Raw genomic sequence first — 22,388 nt, forward strand, 5'->3', positions numbered from 1 at the left:
CACAAAGGTAACCAGGCTGAACACCACAGCAGGGGAGGGAGCAGATGGGCTGGCAGCAGCAGGAACAGATGGGCTGGCAAGACTAAGCCTTGCCCTTCATTTGCAAAGAGAAGAATGCATTGCACTTGATGCTTGAGTGATTCACAGCACTACCCCATTTGGCCCAGAGCCTTAGTCAGTGATAAGCAATTCAGCATGGTGGTCAGTTGTGAGAGTGGCGTTTGCATAACCCTCTATGGATACTAGGCAATAGCAAGTTGTATCCAATAGCTATGCAGTGTTCCTTTCACAACACATAAATGTACATCCATTTATGTGAAAGGATCAACCTGACTGTCAAGGCATCCCCCACCCCAATCATCTGGAAAAAACAAACAAAAAAAAATAGTTAAGAGATTTATGTCATGGGGCATTTTGGGGATGTATCAAGGCTAATTTGCAAATAAAACTTTTCACACATTTCATTGTTTGACAATGCTGCTACATTCCTTATTTTTTCTAATATGTTTCTATTGTTATAAACCCCCTCTAAGGCTTCCCTGGAAATCATAAGTAACCTGGAACACACACAATGCCTTCTACATCAGTGTACCTACCTACTCTCAGATACAAATAGGTGAGTGACGTGTAGGTGGAGAGCAGCTACCTTGGGGAACACAACTTTGTGTTCAGAATGGAAGGATGTTCCAATCCAAACAGTACAAAATAAGGAAGATTTGGACTACAGTTACCTCTTCAATCTCATTCCATTTGCTATCACACTGCAAAGGGGCATTGTCTAGAAAATTGTGGTCTTGTATGGCACTTTGAAGATACTGCATTTTACAAATTACACCCACTCCATACCAAGACCTTGAAAAGGCCGATATATATTGAATGCTGCTGAACTAGAAATGTTCTTAAGAAATGTTGGAGGTACGCCCCCAATTTGTTTTTTGTTTACTTTTTCATCCAAGTTATGATAATGCAAAACAGTTTTGCGTTAGTTTCTGGAAAGGTTTGAGTTTACAAAAGAATACTCCATTTGAAAGATTCTTCGTTTTCTAATTTAATAGAAATAACCAAAACAAAGTGGTTTTCAAAACAATGTTTTTTAAAACTGTTCTAGTACAACTGCTACACCACATTCCAGAGCATTTAACAAGAAATATTTACAGGCTGCTAAATGTATTAAATAATCATGTAAAGGAAAAATGCCTTTATTACACACCAGCCAAAAAACACAAGAACTGAACAATTAGAAACGTTAACTTGTTAAAAAAATTAAATATTATTCAGAGAATACAATACCACAGAAACAGCACTTCTTTGAAGAATCAGTAAAGTTAAACTATGTGCAAAAAGTACCAGTTTTAATTACCAGAAAAAAAGAATGTTGGGAATTGAACCCTTTGATTTGTATGTTTATATATATATAAAATTAAAACAGGCTTTCAATTGCACAAATCTTTATAGACCTGTTATATACATGTTTAATGGCATTTTGAACTGAAGAAATGCCCACACCTGCAGGCCTTTAACATGCATCACCTTCCATTTTGAAATTTATGTTCACAATAAGGGGAATGCTGAAACAAGTGAGGGATCTATAAAACTCTTTGCATTTCTTTGTACAAAGTCGCAAATCATTTTAAAAGAAAGCAGCAGCTCCTCAGCTTTAAAAAGCACTCGAAATGAAAGAGGCCAACTGCACTTTGTTATTGTAAATCAGCTACTATATTAAGAACTAAAACTGCTATATTTTAAAATGTGATTCAGACAAATTTTAAAAGGAGAGGGAAAAAGTAGGCAAAAACCAAAAAAGCTACAATGGATGGAGTTACTGCATGTGCAACTCTGAAAAGGAAAAGTGGTGGCCATATCTGACATCACAAGTCGTATGCATTAGTCTGAAATATGTCTATGTAAATTGTGGCATATAAAGTTTTTAAAAAAGTACCTCCATTATTTACTCAAACAGCTACTTTTTAAAAAAATATGTTAACTTTCCCCAATTTTTAAAATAAAATGCCACACTATAACTGCACACTTTATTTTTTTTTAAAAGCTAGACTTGGGTGATACACATACAAAAACTTTCCTATAAAACCACTATCCAAAGGAAAAGGATTCCTGCCATGCTAAACAGGCAACAGACAAAGCAGTTTTATTGCTTTTTCCTAGGAAAAGGAGGAAAAAGGAAAGAAAAGAAGAAGCCTACATCCAGTACATTACATACTCAATTTCAACATACTGTTGCCGTTACCTACAGTTAAATAGGGCTGGCTAATAAACTAAGTTATACAACTGAATGGCTAATTGGGGTCATTTGTTAAAAAATATTTGTTGGTTGTAGTGGCTTGTAGAAATGTTTATAAAACATTTCATTTATCTATCCAGTGCTGAGTATGCTGACAGTTAATGCCACATCAAATAGTATTAATGGGAATCTTTTCACATGAAAAAAGGTTATCTACATTTAACAGCATTTCTACTTTTAAAAGCTAGGGGGAAAACACCCTTTTTGGATAGTAATTCGGCCTTAATAGTATATGATAGGACACTTAATTCCAGGGCACAGTTAAGTAAGACCTGAACATACTTAGCTGGTTAAACTAACACTAATCACTAGTAATTACATGGCAGGGGACCTGCTGAGGTAATTGAGAAGTCCACAGTCAGCACGCTGTACACTTGCCGTCCTTCCTGTTTCAAAGCAAACTGCCTTTTTCTTCTTTGGATTAACTTAAACTTTCGGAACATATACAACCAAGAAGAGAGATTTGAAATTATTATTTATACAAGAACATTTAAAACCAGAGCTTAAGAGTCAAATTAAGTGACAGAGGATCTTGGGACATTACACAAAAGTTACATTGTAATTTATGCTGCACAGGTAAATCCATATCACATGCAAGGGAAGCTCCACTATCCATTACAAACCAGATTTATAATATAAAATTAATCCCGGTATAGCTCAATTATTGCACAGGCATCCATGAACTGCCAAATGGAGGTCGATCTTAAACTGCTCTTAAACTGCACCAGTGGCAGAAAAGTTACTTTGACTTAGTAAACCTTGTCAACACTGGGAAAAATTATCCATCCTAAAAAGGTATCACAAACCATATCTGTCTAGTTCCTACATCCCTGAGGACCAGAAACTGGCAATTTGAGAATTTGTGTATAACTTCTGATTATATACTATTTTCAGGTGGTAGATAATCACATGGAAAGAGCAACCAAAAATATCAACGTCTGAAAAGGCTATTCATTTTTTAATAATAATAATGCAAAAGCATTATTAAAAGTTGAAGGCAATACTATTTTTCTCTGTTTGCATTTAATTCTGCAAAATTTCAAGTCTGCAAATATCGAACCATGGCCAATTACAGATAGCGAACCTGAACAAAGTTTAGTTAAATGGCTCAGAAGAATAGAGCAACTTTTATAAGTAACATAAAAATATGAAAATAGCCTAAGAAAACTGAAAGGATAATACAAATGTTGACAAGATTGTAGTTTTCAGTTAATATGGAAAGCCAAGTTATGAAATGTTCTACAAAGTACAGAAAACAAAATTTCTAGAATGCTAAGGAAACTATACAATTCAAGGTTCATGGAGCATATCTTATTGCAAACTGAGATACAAGAAGATATCATGTACAATCACATTCAACTCTCATACAATATTTATTACGCGCCTTGTCTTACACTTTCTTACTGACGTTCAGTAGTTTCCCCAAAATGCCAGTTATAAGTGCATGCACTAAAATTTTGTGGGACCTTGTGAGGAAGTCAATGCATTGACAGAGGGAACAAATACTCAGTTCATACATCATCCCCCTAACTGCATACAGAAGGTAATATTCAAACTGAGCTGCACAGATTAAACTGTCCTCGCCCCATGATCTCATTCCTAGATTGAGGGAGACGAGAGAAGTCAGGTGATTTCATGTATAAGAAAAACATCATACAGGCCAGTCTGAATGCTGTCTGAGACTTTCTTCCACTGCTACTGCATTGACTTTCCAACAAAGTAATGTCTGACCAGCCCATTAAATAGGGCAGCAGTTAACTATATTCAAATTTACTATATTCAAATACAGGCAATTTAAAATTGTTTCATTTGTTAAAATGTTTTGAGAACACTTTATAAATCCCAGAATCCTGTTGGATCCCTTCACTTTAAATGCCATGTTAAAGATCTAAAAAAAAGTGAATCAAAGCCATAAATATCTTTAATCAGTTAGAATCATTTACATCCTGTCTACAGCTTTCATCTGTCCGAATAGAGAAAATCAAACCAGGCATTTGTATTAAAATTCTCTAGAACGTCATTGGGACAATACATTGTGCAATACAAGTGATTAATCTCTACGGTATAGATCAATGACATTTCTTTATACACTGTGAAGTATTGGCCATGATGAATTACGCTCAATACCACAGTAAAATTTACATTTTGGTCACCTCAAAAAGTGTGGTTTACATTTTTGAAACTGGCTTAACAATAAAAAAATATTCTGTACATGGGCTTGAAATTATATTATCTGGCACTGTTCAATACAGACCAAGTCAAGCATATAAGGGATTTTACCTGTTCAACACTGAATTACAATAATGCAGAGACATTTCTGCTCTCAATATTGCCATCAAGGCAGAACTGAAGAACTTGTTTGCATGCAGATTATCACAATGGGGGCTGGCCCGTTTCCATTACCTATCCTGAAGCCACTTGTCTGATACACTGGTCCATACAAGTTTTCTGTTTTAAGGATGGACAAGTAACTCAGTCTCAATGGGCTCATTTTTCCTCCTCTTAGACTTTTCATTTAAGCTGCTTCTGAAGAAAACTCTGAGTAGCTCTAACAAAATAATATAGAACTTCAAACTATGAATCGTTTTAGAAATAGAGAACCTATTACAAATCTGCTCTTGATTAGGAACATTAGTAAGAATACATATTAGCTTAAAAACAGCCCAGCAAATGTTGCTGTCTGAAATGATTTACAGTACCATTATTTACAAATAAGACAGAGTGAATACAGGAAATTTTACACATTTGGTAGTTGACGAAGTTACTGTTTTCTGATAGTGGACTATCAGAAATTGTTATTAGGGAAGACGGGACAGTCACCAGTTATTAAGTTCATAATCTAATTCTGAGTGCTAAAATCTATATAACCAGTATTGCAGCCAACATCCTGCCTTTTCAGGGGAGAAAAATAGGATTAATAAATTCCAAGAGGATACTCACTTAAGTGTTTTGTGCATAGGACTTCCACTTGACACCATGAATCCTACTGAAAAGCATTAATTGCAACCAGACTTAATGAAGCATGTATGAAGAACTCACACTCCTGCATTCTCCAATTCAAAACTATTTAATGATCATTACAATATTTCTATACAAGGTCAGCAAAAGAAAGCAGAACCTAGCTATTTGACCCAAGACAGAATATGATACTTGCAATACCATTTAGATGAGACGATGAATAAAAACTATCCAATTCACACTTAGAGTCGCATGAAGAGAATGTTGAGGAAGGTTTTGTGAGGTTTAAACTGCAGTCCAGCATGAACTTGAAACATGACTGCCTTGGTCCAGTCTTGTAGAAATGGTTACTAAGAGTTCACTGTTTGTACAAATGTCATCATATAAAAACTTGCTTCTTTACCAACATTCATCCCACACCTCTGTATCTGAGAAATGAGGGAGTGAAAAAAGAAAATGCAAATCCAAACACTAAAAAAACAAAAAACAAAAACAAAAACACAAAATCAACAGAAGTTGAAAGCTTTTTTCCCCTTTTGACAAGAATGTTTCTGTACAAATGCTTTTTGTAATCTAATACTGTCTGAACACTATCAGCTTCAATAAGATGGCCACTGAAGGCGTGATAATATTCCAGGAACACTTAAATATGTTTCTTCCTTTTTACAATAGTTTAGGTCTGTTTTAGTCAAGTTACTTTATATGCACTGGTCTCTCATCCGATTTTAGACGTTTTCTGCGTGGCTGTATAAAATCTTCATCGGAGTCATCTGTTATTTCAGCATCGTCCTCTTCTTGCTCAAATTCGGGTAAGGGCTGGAAGGTCCTGTCTGGGTAGATCTCTGTAAGCTTATCTTCAAAGTATAACGCAACTGCCTTCCCTGCCTGTGCTACTTCTGAATCAGCCTGAAAAGTAAAAAGACAGTAACATTCACTCATTGGTAATGCACATCCCTTCAGCAAGTGTGCATGGTCTGAAACGCTTACCTTCAAATTAATCTCTTGTGTTTCTGCATAAACTTGAACAACTTTCATCATCTAAAAAGGATACCAGAGTCAAAAAAAAGGAAATTATAATCCCTTCTAAAGTTATGAGACCGCACAGGATTGGATGACTAAAATCAGCCATTCCAATTTATTGCTAAAATTCACCGTTGTAGAGGTGACTCTCTTCATTAGGCCCTGTTACTCAATTTGCAGTATGTGAACCTTAAGCAATATGATATTATTGCAGAAACTGATACCCTGCACAGAAGCCCAATATTATTAGACTCTTAGCAAACCTAGGTCAGAGCTGTGTCTTAAACGTTCAGTAGTCATTTCTTTCATCCGGCTCCTATGTAATTTCTATTACAGAAAGGGCTAACTGGCCCACTGCTTTCCTGTTAGGTCTTTTCTTACTTTGAAACCACAGTTAAGCATGGGTTGGGGACCAGATCATGTCGTAAGTATATCCACTGCTACAATGAAAGAGGCATTCTTCATTGGTTTTGTTTCCTACCCTATAGTTGCATCTATCCATCTTTAAGAGGAGAAGTGCTATCCTTTCACCGTGAATGTATGATCCATTCCTTCAAATCAATACGGTCTGCGAAGCACAACTCTTCAATCTCACCTATTAAAGCTCAGTTTAAAAAGTCAAGTCCCATCTGCTTCCAGCATGTGTAAAGAAAAGGGATATCAGAGAAATCCACAACGTATACAGATTTCTATGAATCCAAAATGCGGATTCTGCAGTGGACTGGCTTTTTCTGAGTGGTGTAGATTCTGCGGACCAGAATCTGTATTTTGGGGGGAATTTGTGCAAATGCGCACTTGTCATAATGCACATTAGCAAATGTGCACATGTAAACAGGAATGAAATTCTTGTTCATCCCTAAAAATAAATAAATAATCCAATTCTGTCAGTTTGGGGGTGCTCTTCGATCCAGAACTGTCACTTGAGGCACAGGTGAACTCAGTGGCAAAGAGCACCTTTTATCAGCTTAGGCTGATATACCAACTGCGCCCTTATCTGGACAGTGATAGCCTAGCTACAGTTATCCATGCTCTGATAACCTCTCGTTTGGATTACTGCAATGCGTTATACGTGGGGCTGCCTTTGAAAACGGTCCGGAAGCTTCAGCTGGTACAAAACAGGGCAGCCCGTTTACTAACAGGGACTGGCTGGCGAGATCACATTACGCCAGTCCTTTTACAACTTCATTGGCTGCCAGTCCAGGTCCGGGCCCGATTCAAAGTGCTGGTATTGACATTTAAAGCCCTAAACGGTTTGGGGCCAGGTTATTTGAAGGAACGCCTCCTCCCATATGTACCTACCCGGACCTTAAGATCATCTACAGGGGCCCTTCTCCGTGAGCCCCTGCCAAAGGAAGTGAGGCAGGTGGCTACTAGGAGGAGGGCTTTCTCCGCTGTGGCACCCCGGTTGTGGAATGAGCTCCCCAGAGAGGTCCGCCTGGCGCCTACACTGTACTCCTTTCGTCGCCAGCTGAAGACCTTTTTATTCACTCAGTATTTTAACACTTAATTTTAACTTAAATTTAAATTATACTGTTTTAACTCTGTATTTTAACCTTATATCAATTTTGCTGCATGGTTTTATCCTGGTTGTGCTTTTTATATTGTATTTTATATTTGTGTTTTTAACTTGTTGGTTGTTTTATGATGATTTTAATTTTTGTGAACCGCCCAGAGAGCTTCGGCTATTGGGCGGTATAAAAATGTAATAAATAAATAAATAAATAAATAAATGAGCGGATGACGGAACAAAAGATGACAGACAATCTGTGACTAGCAGGTGGAATGGACTTAACAAATCCATACATCCCTAGTAGTGACTCATGCCTTTTAGGCTTTAAACTTTTACTGGTCTTATATCTTAAAATAGGAAGAGTATATTTAATATTCAGGTATTAATATGTGACTGTTACAAAAAAACTTCTGAAGAAGAAATAAGTGCTATTTTAAAGCACCTTAATACAAGTGAAACTATAAACCAAAGACTACCTCAACATCTGTCCCATTCTCTTCATGTCATAAACAGTGCAAGATCACCCAGAGTAGACTCTAAAGCCACAATCCTATGCACATTTACCTCTATTTAAATCAATGGGACTTACTTCTGAATAGACGTGCATAGGATTTAGCGGCAAATTTGGTTTCTCAATAGATGGTTTTAATACTGGAGATTATGGGTTGGATTTAGTCATGACTAACTTCAGTCCCAGTGAGTTCAATGAGTCTACATTAAATATGACTAAGTCTGGATTCAACCCTATATTTAAAAAGCCTGAAGTTAGAAAACCTCCCACATCCATAATAAGTACTTGCAAGTCCATTTCAGTCTATTATTCCTTTATGTCTTTTGTATTAATTAAGCAATATGTCCCATGTATAATAATTTCAGAATGCATTATAATAAATATACATCAAATCCTAGAGTACGTATGTTTTCCATCTATGTAAAATTGGCCCTTTCTTCACTTTCCAGGAGGGAAGGGGGAGGATCTCATGATATTCTGCTGGCGAGATACTCCCCTTTGTCCAGATGTGCGTGCAACATCCCAGGAGGAAGGAGGGATGTCGCGTCCGCCATTTTAAAAAACATTTTTAACAGAAGAATGCGCTCCAACTAAAAGTATTTTTTTAAAAAAGCTGCTCCGGCTCCCCCCTCCACCCCCAATGGGCACGGAACACCTGAAGCGCTCCATGCCCCATGTCCGTTTCCCGTCTCCTCGCGTTTACTCATGAGGAGGTGGGATGAAGCCGGGACAGGTGCCCACACACCTCCCGTGGTCTTGGGATGATCCCAAGGCCATAGGAAGAATCGGTTTCTCCAGGGATTATTTATCCCTGAGAAAAACCATGCTCATTCCCCCTTGCTCCCAAGAGTCCCTGTGCGTCATTTGGACGCACAGGGATTCAGCTGTGACCAGCCCTGATTTTGGGGCTGGTGTGAAAACAGCCATTGTCTCCCTCTCTCTTTTTTGGATGACTATATGCCTGACATTTACAATCCCAATGCTTGACTTTTATTTTAAGTGGCACAGTAAGTTGGGCTTTCAAGCCTTGTAATTAGAAAGCTGACTGAATTCTCGATAAGTAAGGAAACTCAGCAGCATACCTTGCAAAAAGAAGAGTTTTCAAGCTATTTATTTTTTATCTTGCTTAAAGTATCCAAGAGAGATCAAGACAGAAGATTCATCTAGCCCTTTTTCAAACAATGGTGTCAAGTTCTATCAGCATGCCAGTAAGTAGGGCGTAAAGGCAACAGTCCTCCCCAATTCTATGTCTGAATTCAGAAATATAATGTCCCTGAATATTCCATTCAGCTACCAGGACTGACAGCTATTGCTAGCCTCTGAATTTGTCTAAACTTAATGCATTTAAGGTTGATTTACTCAACCACTACTCAGAACAGTTTACAGTTCGCTTAAAGAATGTAGGAAGCTTTAGGCTTAAGCCTAATACATATATAATATGTGGATTTAAATCATAAAGAAGATTATTCTGAGTAGCAAAATTGAACACAACTCACAGACCTTGCACAGAAAAAAATATCTCACAAGGTCACCTCAAACTTTCATTTCAGTAGTATAAGTATAATAATAATAATAATAATGTGTGGGGGGGTCACTCATTTTCTTGCTATTGCTATCCCTTGATAGATCCAGAACTACCGTCTGTCTACCCCTGATGTAAGTCACTCTCACCAGAAATCTGTCTGGGCCATTTGTGGCTACTCTGTTCATGCAACAATGTGCTAATATGGAGAGGTTTATGCCGTGCAAAAACCAAGCAAGCTTTAATCACATCTTTCTATATACTTAGACACACACAGTTTTCCCCAGGCAGCCACATGTTGAGCCAATCCTATTTCACAAAAATAGAATATTATGGCGTTATAAGGTTTATGTTTATAATTCCAGATTCCTGACAGGGTGGCATAAAAACATACACTGGTGGGGTGAAAGACACTCTCACCATGCTCAATAATAAGAATAGGGCCAATGCACATACATTTTAATGTAAGCAAGCAACACTCATGTATCTGCCCACCATAAAAAAGGGTGAACAGATTACATGACCAGGCATTCATGTGTCTAGGATCTAGTTCACATTACAGATTCTGTGCACATTGGGGGAGTACGAGTTCAAAGCAGAGTCTTGTGCCCCACCATGTATGTGTACAATCTACATACTGGAGCTCTGTATGAAATAGGCCACAGGTCTACATCATTCTCACACACACAGTTTGAAAACAATTGTAAGTAAGGACTGTGCGCAGGTGCAGAATGTGGTTCTCATATTAAAACAAAAGAATTCTGTGGGATGGAAGTTAACATACTTCATTAAATCTTTCACAGTTCTTGAAGATCAGCCGAACGTCTGCCACAAAATCTTCCGGCGTTTGGTAGTGCTGGGAATGTTTCTTCTGCAGTTTCTTCTTTACTGTAGATAAATCCATGGGTTTCTTTATTATTTTATAGTAGTTTGGTATCTGTTGAGAAAAGATGTTGTGTGTTTACAAGAGAGTAAAATTAAAGAAGATTCACATTATGATGGATTTTCATCTATGCAGCAGTGAAATATTTTCACTTTTACAGCCAGATTCATTCAACCTTTCTGCTGAAATCTTTAGGTAAGAGAGAAGTGGTTTTCTTAATGTACCATCCCATGGAGGAATCCCTGCTGTTATCTCCGACCTGAGATCGGACATAACAGCAGAGATATGGGTGCTGGCCAAATGGCGATGCCACACAAAGACAGGGATTCACCAGTGCTGGAAGGAGCAGCTGCTTTTCCCAGTGCCAGCAGAGTGGCTTTGTGCGCTGCCCCACGGGGACAGTGCGTACCATGCGAAGGCAGGGACTTGGCTGGTGCTGGAAGGAATAGCTGCTATTCTCAATGCTGGCCAAGTCTCTCTCTCCATGCTGAGAGCATGGAGAAAGGCAAACCGGTAAGAGCTATGACATGATCCAGGGCCTAGTGGGGAGCAATTTGCCACACATACCCCAACCATTTCTGGCTATTCATTCATGTTATAAACTCTCCAGTTAAGTCAACGATCCTTATCCAAAGGATGTTGTGGTCAGATAAACTACTCAAACGTATGGACAGCAAAGTAACGGTCACACTGGGTTTCGTCCAAGTGTCATAAGAGCAATAGTGGCTGTCAAATGCTGCTCCAAATTCAGGCCCAGTAAAGGTACAATCTCCCTGTTATCATTCTCAAGATAATTTGCATCATGTTACTTACTGAGGCTGGGACTGGCTCTTGGAACTCAATGCTCAGCTCATGGCAATATAAGTAAAGCAGGAGGCGCTCACATTTCTTGCAGAGGAAAAAAAAAATCCAGTGAATTTTGTTTCATTCTCATACAGCAATTTTCATGAAAATAAGAACAAGATTCTCAACTCAGTCTGAAATTTTCCAGCAGTCTCATCAGTAGCAGCAGGACTACTTGGAACAATTGCCAAGATTCAAGGAACTAAGCAACTAATTCCTTGTGCACAAGGAGACTTTGGATTTAAAACAATAATCCTGCATGCCGGAAGGTACAAAACTTTCTAGAATTGTGGGGAGTTTCAACAGCATTTAATGATGCAGTGTAAGGAATATATTCAAATTCAAACACATACAAAAAGCCCCATGAAGTTAAAGAAAGCTCATCAGAGACTCACAAGCCAAACCTGGTTGGTGTTTAGATATGTGCAGGCTCGAAATATAGAGGAATCCTTTCTAGCTAAGAGCCATTAATACATCCATTATGCATGGATTTCTCTAATACTTTTTAAAAAAATCTCATATGCTATTGGCCACTACAATACCCAGCACAATGTATTCCATGGGTTGGTATTATTTGCTTGTTTCATTTGTATCCCACCTTTCAACAAAGTGGTGGAAGGAAACAGTGATAATATGAATACCAAAAAATACAATTCAGTTTTGTTTTTTAAAAAGCCATTAATACACAGCAGATAAAACATCACTCAGAACAACCACTGAAAACCAAGCACAACATAATTATAGGCCTGTCTATATATAAATGTCTTTGTCTACCACTGGAAGGTCATCTGTCAGGCCTCCTTTGGTAAGATCATTGATATTAGAACACTTTGGGGAAAAGTTATTCCCAGAGCTAACAAGGATATCTATTGCTTGTACATACTGATCTAAAAATGTTTATACCATCTTTCTACAAAAATGGTGCTCAAGACAACTTACAAAAAACATCCAAACAGCTATCACTAAAGTATCTCATCAATACAGAACAAACCATAACCATTCCAGCTGCTACTGCAAATTTTCTTTTTCCAGTCAAATCCTGGTATTAGGAAAACGCATACCCTCCAAGTTTAAATGTCATATGTTCACCTTATTATAGTAACCTGAATGATTTGGTTTGTTCTGTATCAAAGATAAGTGTCTGTATCAAAGATACTTAAGTAGGAGAATATACAACTTGAATTAAGCACGAAACAAAGCTGAACACAATTCTTTTTAAAAAGAGTATAGTCAATGCACAACGCCTACCTAACACTGATTAAAATGTTAGCATAGTTATCTTTATACAAGAAAGTTTAATCTAAATCAGGAGAATATAGCAGCAGAAAAGCCAGAAGCATTTTGTTAAACTGGCTTTCAGAACATAAGTTACTGGAAACCTACCCTTTGGTCCACAGGACTCAAACCTTGTGCAGTTTTCCCCTTCTTACTATGCTGCAAGTTGTCACAGTCATATTCTACTTCAGGTTTGCCAAGATCACGGCAAAATGTACATATCCAGTCTCCACTAGAAAGAAAAAAAGATATCTTAATTCAGAGATCTGGTGAAATATTTTACTATGGCCCCTGAAAACCTGTATGAAGAAAATCCGAATTTTGTAAGTGGAATTAATCAAAGTGTATACACACACACCCGTCCAGAGAGCTTTGGCTATGGGGTGGTATATAAATATAATAAATAATAAGTATACATATAATTTATATTTCACAGTACTTTTGAACTGTGCTTCTTTTCAGGAAGAATTTAAATCTCCTCCATTACAATAAATCATCAAGGAATAGGGAAAGATGACCTGGAACCCAGAGGTGTCGGGCATGAGGATTGACGCTCATGGGAAGCTAAGGGGGATATGTGGAGTTTAGAAGCTCCATTTCCTGTCTAATGACAGATTGATTAGAAGCAGTTTTCACTAGATCAGGAAGGTTGAAAGGCTAGAACATTTTCTGTTAACATTAAATTCTATTAATGAAATGATATTATTTATTTTACCAGAGTGATTAATGTCTGCACCTATAGTCTTATTCCTTATTTCATGACATGATCTCGGTCATTGTATACAACAGCAGAATCTCAAAACCTGTAAGGTTTTCCTCCCTAGATTCTAGGAATACTGTAGAATTATTAATAAAGTACTTACTACAGTCAACTTTTTTAAAACACACACACACACACACACACACACACACACACACACAGAAGATGCTTTGGCTGTTTTCCTTATGCACTACTCAAAGTGACAACAGGGTCTGATTCACCTGGTTCACATATACATCAATTCATTGGTTAAACAACTCATAAGTTGGTGGGGCTGTGGAGGAGCACCAATTCCTGCCTGCTTGCCCCTATTGTTTTGCATCCACTTTCCAAAACAACCCAGGAGTGCTGTACTTCCATGTTGTTAATTGTGACATCCAAACCCGACACTCTGCATTGTTGAGGATTAAACAATCAAAAGTGTTAACCCAACAACAAGCCATGGGTTCAATCTCTGGGTTATTTAAACCTCAACAACCCAGAATGCTGCGTTTGGCTGTCATGACAAACGACCCATGAACGAGGCATTCTGGTTTCACAAAGCAGATGCAAAGCTGAGGCAGTGAGCGCAAAGAAGGCAGCACACTTGCTTGCGCTTGGCTGCAACAAGCCATGGGTTAAACAGCCATGGATTGTTGCTTGGGAACTAGGCTATTGCTTCTCTCGGAATGACATGGCTACTGGCCATCAGAACAAGCTATAACTGTTTACCAAACTGCCATGGGCAGGATCTACACTGCTGCTTATAATGGTTTATAATGGTTATGACAACTGTTCAGGCCCAGAACACGTTACATATACAGTTTTCATACCGTTTTAAAAGTGTTATAGCCTGCTTGGTGTAGATCGGCCCATGGTGTAGCTGCCCATAGTCTGATATAAGTTGGTCGATACAGTTATACCCTTGCATTGCAAATATTCATGCCAAGCCCTATTGTGTAAGATGCTGCAATATTTTCATACCTTGGAAAGCTGAGGAGTGTGGGTACATGACAAGTAAGGTGGAAAACTTTGGGGCACTTTTCACAACATAAAAGGTCTCCTCCATTTTGGCACACAGCACACCAGTCTTCATTAGGATCATCATCTTTGTTGTTGCCTTCTCCTCCAGTCCTAGCTGATCGGTGCATGAGGCTACGCACTGGAGACTTGCCATTTACAAGACCATGTCCAGACTGTTTGCAGCTTTCACTCAAGTCCGCTGGTTCAGTTTTTACATGGTTTTCTATACTTCCCAGTGCTTCTAGCTCACTTTCCAGATGCAAGTTTGTAGAAAGCGGTGGCGTCAAGCTGCTCTCAGGACTGCTAAGCTAAAATAAAGGCACATTATGAAAAGCTAAGAGAAATTGGTCAAAGAATCCTCTGCTTCTCACACCTTGCCCTCCCTCATGTCCTTGCTTCTTAGCTACTTCCTATTTTGCGCACTAAAAAAAAGACAACCTGCACCTAGCCTCCGCATCCCTTAGCTCTTTTTCCATTCAGGTCTGTTCTATCAACATTATATAGACTGACCTTTCCTGGCATAGCAGAGCAGACGGCTAGGGAGTGAACAGCACTGGCTCTGCCTACCTACTACAAGTAACTATTTCATTTATTTATTTTGCTTCTCCCTGTATATTTTTATGTTTTTACTTCTTGAAATTTTACTTGTTTTCTGTTGGCAAGTGAAGAAAAGCCAGGGCAATTAAACCTAAGGACATGGGCAGAGGGTTGTTTAACTCTTCCCCCTCCTCCCAAGAGTGCACAGCACTCAGGCATCTGAGTTGCTGAAACTCACATACCTGTATCTTAAACTTAGGCACAGGAGTCAACAGCTGGGCTGTCTAATGCAAAAGCTCTACCAAAAGCTCTCTCAGTATACATGGATCCAACCCAATGTGGATATCGCATTCTAAGGAACATATCCGAAGTCAAGGATAGACTCAAGGAGAACCAAGCACATCAATGAAGTGGAATGCAAGTGAAACAGTCCCAGCACTGCAAAGGAGCTATGTGGAACACACACTACCGAATCTCTAGAGTAGCCATCCTGAGATGCAAAGAGTCATTCACATGTTTATTTCTGAGGTGCCAAAGACTTTAGCTTTCATGCGTGAAAATAGTTTCCAAGGGTTCTCCCTGACAGGGCAAATCTGCTTGTAACTAGCCTAATGTCATAATCTCCAAACAGCTCCCCCACTTGAAAACATTTATTGAAGTGACGGGGTGTTTACTTTATCTCCTCAAAAACACACAAGAGAACTCAGTTCTTCATTGCTTAGTGATCGTGTGACAGAATGGTGCAACATACAAATAGAGTTTTACCATGCAGGCACTCCTCCTGCCGTCTTCTGTTTTTTCTTGCTTCACTGGCCCTGAGAAACTGCACACCTCTTCTTCTGTGCCTGGTTCTTGCTTAACTTTCACATGGTCAGGCTTGAAACTAATATTGTTCTTCTCAACAGTTCTGCCTGATGAGCCACAGCTGGAAAGAACACACATTAAGCAAAAAAATTAATTGCACGTCAAAATAACCTGCTACTAGAATTGTGATAAACATTCCTTAGCAAAAGGTATTATGCCTATAAGTGTAGGAAGCACTTGGCTATGAGGCATGATATTCAAGTTTGTTGTTAGAGCTCCAGAAATGGCTCTATAGGTAAGACAGAACGATGTGTATTTTCAGCGTTTTGACATACAAAAAATTGATATGATTTGCCCTTATTATGGAGTCTGGTAAAAAGAACCTCAGATGGACAAACTGTCCACATTTTAGAAAAAATAATTGAATTACTGTAGTGAGAGTCTTTGTTTTCAACATTTTTTGTTTTGCATCATACTGCCTTTATACAAATCTATGGCAGTATCATACAAATCTATGGTGCAACCACACCTAAAAAATGATACTGTAGAGCTGGAAAAAGTGCAGAAAAGGACAACTAAAATGATCAAGGGACTGGAGCATCTCCCCTATGAGGGGAAGTTACAACAGCTGGGATTGTTCAGCTTGGAAAAAAGGAGGCTAAGGGGAGACATGACAGAGGTGTACAAGATTATGCATGGTGTACAGAATGTGGATAAGCAGTCATTTTTCTCCTTCTCTCAAAATACTAGGACCTGGGGTCATCCCATGAAGCTGATTACTGGGAGTTTCAGGACAGATAAACGGATGAACTTCTTCACACAGCTCATAGTTAAACTATGGAATTCACTCTCACAAGAAGTGGTGATGGCCAACAATTTGGATGGCTTTAAAAGGGAGTTGGATAAATTCCTGGAGGAGAAGGCTATCTATGGCTACTGGTCCTGAAGGCTATGTGTTACCTCCAGTATCAGAGGCAGTAAGCCTATATACACCTGTTGCTGGGGAACATGGGTGAGAGGGTACTGTTGCACCATGCCCTGCTTGTGGGTCCCTGGTTGACATCTGGTTGGCCACTGTATGAACAGAGTGCTGGACTAGATGGACCCTCAGTCTGATCCAGCCTGGCTCTTCTTAAAGAACATAAGAAGAGCTATGCTGGATAATAATTGAAATCAGTTCAAAAATTCAGGTATGCCACTGGAGTATCCCTTTCATTGGTTTTGTTGTGTTGTTTTTAAACTCAGGGTTTGTTGACTTCTAAATGTGCTAGAGCAAATTTGTACACTAAAGTTTCCAGAATAAAGGCAATGTTAAGATATTGTGATCATTTACAGTTTAGGTTTTATGCACTCTCACACCTTCCCTGTGTCTTTTAGTCCTCTGAAAATCAGAGGCAACAATGAAGCCAAGCAACACCACAAGGGCAATCAGCACCTTCTGCACAATGACCCTGCTTTCCATATATGAAGAGACTGACACACATTAGTAGCCATGGATCATATATGGTGGTGACGAGAAGCAAGGGAGATAAATGCCGGATGCAGAGCAACACAAGACTGGAAGAAGCTGGGCACTGTGTCTGATCTTCATAAGGCAACACTAGTGGCCCAGAGAAGTAAGAGCCTTCTGAGATGCCATGCGAAACGATCATTACAGGCATGAGCCTCAGGCTCATACCCTCCCTCTTGCATAGCCACAAGGATGAGATTAGAAGCTTTTTCTTCATCTTTTAATCCAGAATTTCTTGCTACATCTGAACTCAGGAGAACTTTAGTTAGTTTAAACTATGGTTTGTTCAAACAAACCACAGTTTAAACTAACCAAAGTTCCCTTGAATTCAGTAACAAGGAACTCTGGTTTAAAAGAAGCAAAAGCTTCCTATTTCCTTCTTCTAGACATAGAAGAGGCAGAGAAGGGAGGAAAAAAGGAGTATATAAGTTCAAGACTCACACAGTCCAGTGCTAAACCTTTCGTCAGTAAAGTTTAGTACAAGTGAACAGAACTGGGCATTGCCAAAGGACCACTCATTTTAAATGAATTAAAATCTTTAGCATTTATAACCTGAGCAGAGCAGGTCTGATGTTCTGATCATGCCTGAACAACTTTGCTGGTTTGACTTTTGACTCAACATTAACAAGACTAGGTTCTGCAGCTGAAGATAAGCTTTGCATGAGGCTGATTATCAGAATAAAAGATTTGAATTTACAATCATATACATTATTAAAAATTGATGTTGCCCTAACCTCCTAGCTTCAGTGTTCTCCCAACCGGTAGTTCAGAGGTGCAAGAAGTGCAGCCCATGGGCCGCACGCACCCACCAAGCCATTTCTAGCAACCTACTAGACTCCCTGCATCTGCCGCCACAGCACTGCCTGATGTTTCCTTTGCTAATGCTGCTAGCAAGGGAATCCTCAGGGTTACACGCAAGCTTGCACATGTGTTTGTGCAGCCCCCCTGGCACTGCCCAATGCAGCCCTCAGGACCAAAAAAGTTATATACCCTTACTGTAGAGGAGAGATGTGGCTGAAAGACCAAGAGAAAATGCACTTGCATACAGTCTAAACTGTAAGTGAGCACGATGTGAAACTGCAGAATGTCTTTATTCCTTTGATGATGCAAAAGTTCATATTGAAGCCTTAATTTACAATCCCCTTGATTCCTGGTGCAAGTGTGAATTTGAAAAAACCCTTAATCCCTCTCTTAAATGGGAGTTTTATGCCCTGCACTATGCATTCAGTTGTATAAACTCAACATAGCTAGTTTTGAAGCCATCCAACTCACCTGCCTCTACTGCCTGTGCTGGAAGTACTGGGTGGCCTCACAGGGGTGTGAGAATTGGATAAACCTAAAGGAGGATGAATCAGCATTTACATCAACAGCTGCATATCTTAAGTAAATACATTATAGTTAATCTCACATCTTTTCCCCTTTAGAACCCCAAAAACTGTTTCATAGGTTCCAAGCCTTAAGTCCATTCTAATTCAGTTTCATTTTATTCCAATACAGCCATCATAATCACTCAACAAATGAAAACCATGCTATATATTTTTGGAAGCAAATATTTATCTTCTAAAAGGTAAACTATGCTAAGACATATAAAATATAATTAATGGCTCCATATTATTAGCATACATACATAACACATTTAAAGAGAGTGCACACTAATTTAGGCTGATAATGAAAATAATTAGAGCCAGGTAAAAGGATGGAAGAGTGCAGAGGAAGTTGGACTGAAAGCTGTTTTACAAATTACTAGCAATGCATTTTGAAGGACATACCATACACTGATAAGTACAAAGTATATTTCAATGTGATTTTAGCACTCTCATTTTCTCAGGTCTCCCCACCTTCCACCCTGCTGCCTTCCTAATTTTACACTTCCTTTCAACATTCCACAATAGTGGAACAAATAACCAAGTTATTATGCCAGAGTGAATTTTGTTAGTTTATAGTGACTACTGAATTTTGGAGACAGGGGCTTCAGATCTACTTTGGCACCAAATATTACCTAGCTGCAAGACTTTATTATACTACAGAAGCACTAGAGAGGTTGATCAGCTTCATACGAGCCACAGCACTTACACCTCTTGTATGAGTAACTGTTGTATTTTATGATAGTGATTTTATTATATTTATGTTTTTATGAAACCTGGAAATATTGAAAGGTGGGGAGTAAATTTTATTTCAAATTAAATACCCTTTCCCACATGCACTGAGGACAGTAGTCAGGAGGTAACAGTTATTGGTATGTACTTAAAAATAGAACGCTGTTGGACTCACATACCACCTTGTTTTTATTTTATTTCTGGTTTCCACTTCCAAGTCATCCTGGGCAGGACCTCTGCTGCTACGCAGACTGGGCCACTCTTTCTATTGAGTCCTGAGCTACAGTGTTGTGTTATGACCCTTTCATTTATAAGTTATTACGTAAGCAGCGAAGTTTATCTACTCATATTAAAGAAATATTCCTATTATATTGACAGAAGAAAGAAATGCTCATCAGTGTTATTATGGAAGTTATTAGAAATAATTGGAAGACATTAAAAGGTGGGGAGGTTAAGACCTGATAAAGTTGGTGGAAGCATCCAATTTCTTAAATGTCTCAAGATACTAGAAGCATTCATTACTACAGCTGCTGGCTCTAAGAAAAGTTAAAGACGCCCACTGCCTCTTCCCAGCTTACCTGATGAGCCTGGAGATAGAGCTGAGGGCCCAGGGGAGGGATTCATACTGCTTATAGTCTGAGTGGGTAGATGGCTGCCTGCGATATACCTACTTAGTAAATTATCTAAGTTACTGGAACCAGCATCTTCCAGCTGAAATAAAGGAGGACAGCAACATTGTGATTCTGCCAAGTCTAAATGCAGCATGTTAGAAATGACAGCTTGAGAATCATCTGTATTTTCACTGAAGGATATTAAAGTACTAGTATTGAGTCATAGAATAGAGAGAAACAAACAGTGGAATATTCAATTTTTCCATATTTGCCTTTGATCAATTCCTGCCTGCATAATCAAGGAGCCTAGGAAATGGCTTGACTAGAAATGAACAGTAAACCTTAGCATAGAATATCATAGCTCTTGCAAAATTCTAACTTTAAGAAACAAGCAGGTTTTAATCCCACTCAGTTGTAAATACAGAGGGTTAGGTATGTGTCAGAGAAAGGTCTACATTCAGCAACGCTTCCACTCCGTTTATGATCCTCATTCCTCACTTTGTAGTTCTTATCCACTAAATCGTCCTGATCCATGTTTTAGAAGTTTTAACAAACTTTCACAAATACAGGACAAATGTAGACAGAGGAACCAGATATTCCCAATATTGAAAGGGCCCAGAGGTTTGCTGCCAGGAGAATGAAACATGCCATTTTAAAAAATATTTTAAAAAACTAATCAGTTGACAAAAATAGTTTTAGTCGAGGAAACATTTTGTGAACATGTAATTTTAATTAGGGCTATCCCTTAAAAGAAACCCAGAATTGAAACCATTCCCTTTCATCTGTGTTTTAACAAAGAATATGTTCTAGTACAGGCTAGGAAATTAAGACTGAGCTCCACTTAACTCATACTGCTGATGGAATGGTTTCCATCAGCAGAACAGAGAAGACATTTTCTGCCCCTGCAACCCTCCTGCACACCCACAAAATCTGATCTGGAGGGATCGGGGCAGATATAGGGGCGGTGTTGGGAGCTGCAGGGGAGAGTAAAGAAGGAGAAAGTCATGTTGCATGAGCAGACATCCACTCATTTTGTGTTGGATTCCACCCTAAATAATGTGCTATAAAATCATCAGTGCCAAAATGGTTAAAGCAAGATTCTCAATCAGTATACTGAAACTGAGTAATGTAATATTTTTTTCCACTCACTGTTTTAGAGAACACTCATTTTTCATCATAAACAGGATTTAATCTCTTTTAAGAATAGAGGACTTTTCTTTTTTTCAAGAATAAAATATAGTTTTCATGTTGCTTTTTGGCACTGGTATGCAGAATACTATACTAATATCCATCCTTTCCTCCAAGGAGCACTACATGGGTGTGCAAATATGTTTATCCCATGACATCATAACAATCAGCAAGGAAGACTGGCTGGGACATAGTCACTTGTGCAGTGAGTTTCATGGCTGAATAGGGCCTTGAACCCAGGCCTCTCTAAAACTACAATCAGCAGATGGTCATTAACCCTCTATTTAGAATGAACCATGTGGGATGTATCTTTTCAGTACAGTTTTAAATTGCTAGCACCGACAAAAACAAATTAAGAACATAATGTAAGTTCTAAAAAATTTAATGCAAAAAAAAAAAAAGCTTTCAGATTGTTTGACGTAATTTACTAACCTGTATGGGAGGAATATCTGGCAAGGAAGGTAGATTCTCTGGGTTGGTTACTGAGGGAATAAGCTCTATTGCTGCTACAGATGGGCTTGTTGGACCACGGTTAGCATTGGCCATCGTGGCTGTTGTAGGGCTTGTTGGATTGATAGTATTATTATGCACAGAAACAACTGGAAAGGGACCTGCATGTCCTGGGTTTGAATGCTGCCAAGAGAAAAGAAAGGAGGAAGAGGAAAAGAGAGATAGAGTTGATCATTATGATAGTGGTAGAAAGGGCAAGCTTCCTCTTTCACATACAAAACTGTAAGCTTTCAAAACTAGTTCCTTCCATACTATTGTATTCTTTGGAAGTTTTCCACTGCCAATTATCCAAGTTATTCTTAATGTTCAAATACATTTTGCATTTCATCTGTTACATTTTTTAAAAGTCAAATCTTCATAGTAATTTTAAGTATAATCTCTTTTTCTGTTCTTATTCTAACTTATTCTGAACTTCCTACTCTTTCTTCTTTAATCAGAACCAAACCAATATTCTCACATTAACGTGCAGATTGGCCAGACAATAAACATATGAAAAACACATTTTAGCTGCAAGTGCATTTCATTAGATGCCCCTTGAGCTTGAAAACT

General features: G+C 38.6%; 1 protein-coding gene across 4 annotated transcripts in view; it reads right to left on the reverse strand.

Annotated features, from left to right (window-relative positions):
• Positions 1 to 1,023: 1,023 nt before the first annotated feature.
• Positions 1,024 to 22,388, reverse strand: part of TRIM33 (tripartite motif containing 33) — an 82,682-nt gene continuing 61,317 nt past the window's right edge. For 3 of the 4 annotated variants that reach the window (XM_063143401.1, XM_063143392.1, XM_063143407.1), the window contains 10 exons: positions 21,762 to 21,962; positions 20,109 to 20,241; positions 18,707 to 18,770; positions 15,886 to 16,045; positions 14,545 to 14,891; positions 12,930 to 13,053; positions 11,517 to 11,591; positions 10,605 to 10,757; positions 6,245 to 6,295; positions 1,024 to 6,163 (listed from right to left, as the gene is read on the reverse strand). In XM_063143401.1, the coding sequence (XP_062999471.1) occupies positions 5,951 to 6,163; positions 6,245 to 6,295; positions 10,605 to 10,757; positions 11,517 to 11,591; positions 12,930 to 13,053; positions 14,545 to 14,891; positions 15,886 to 16,045; positions 18,707 to 18,770; positions 20,109 to 20,241; positions 21,762 to 21,962 (1,521 nt within the window). In that variant the 3' untranslated portion in view covers positions 1,024 to 5,950. The remainder of the gene's footprint in view (positions 6,164 to 6,244; positions 6,296 to 10,604; positions 10,758 to 11,516; positions 11,592 to 12,929; positions 13,054 to 14,544; positions 14,892 to 15,885; positions 16,046 to 18,706; positions 18,771 to 20,108; positions 20,242 to 21,761; positions 21,963 to 22,388) is intronic. The other variant, XM_063143414.1, reaches the window with a different exon arrangement.

This window comes from Elgaria multicarinata, chromosome 1 (assembly GCF_023053635.1).
Source record: "Elgaria multicarinata webbii isolate HBS135686 ecotype San Diego chromosome 1, rElgMul1.1.pri, whole genome shotgun sequence".
In the NCBI taxonomy this organism is placed as follows: domain Eukaryota; kingdom Metazoa; phylum Chordata; class Lepidosauria; order Squamata; family Anguidae; genus Elgaria; species Elgaria multicarinata.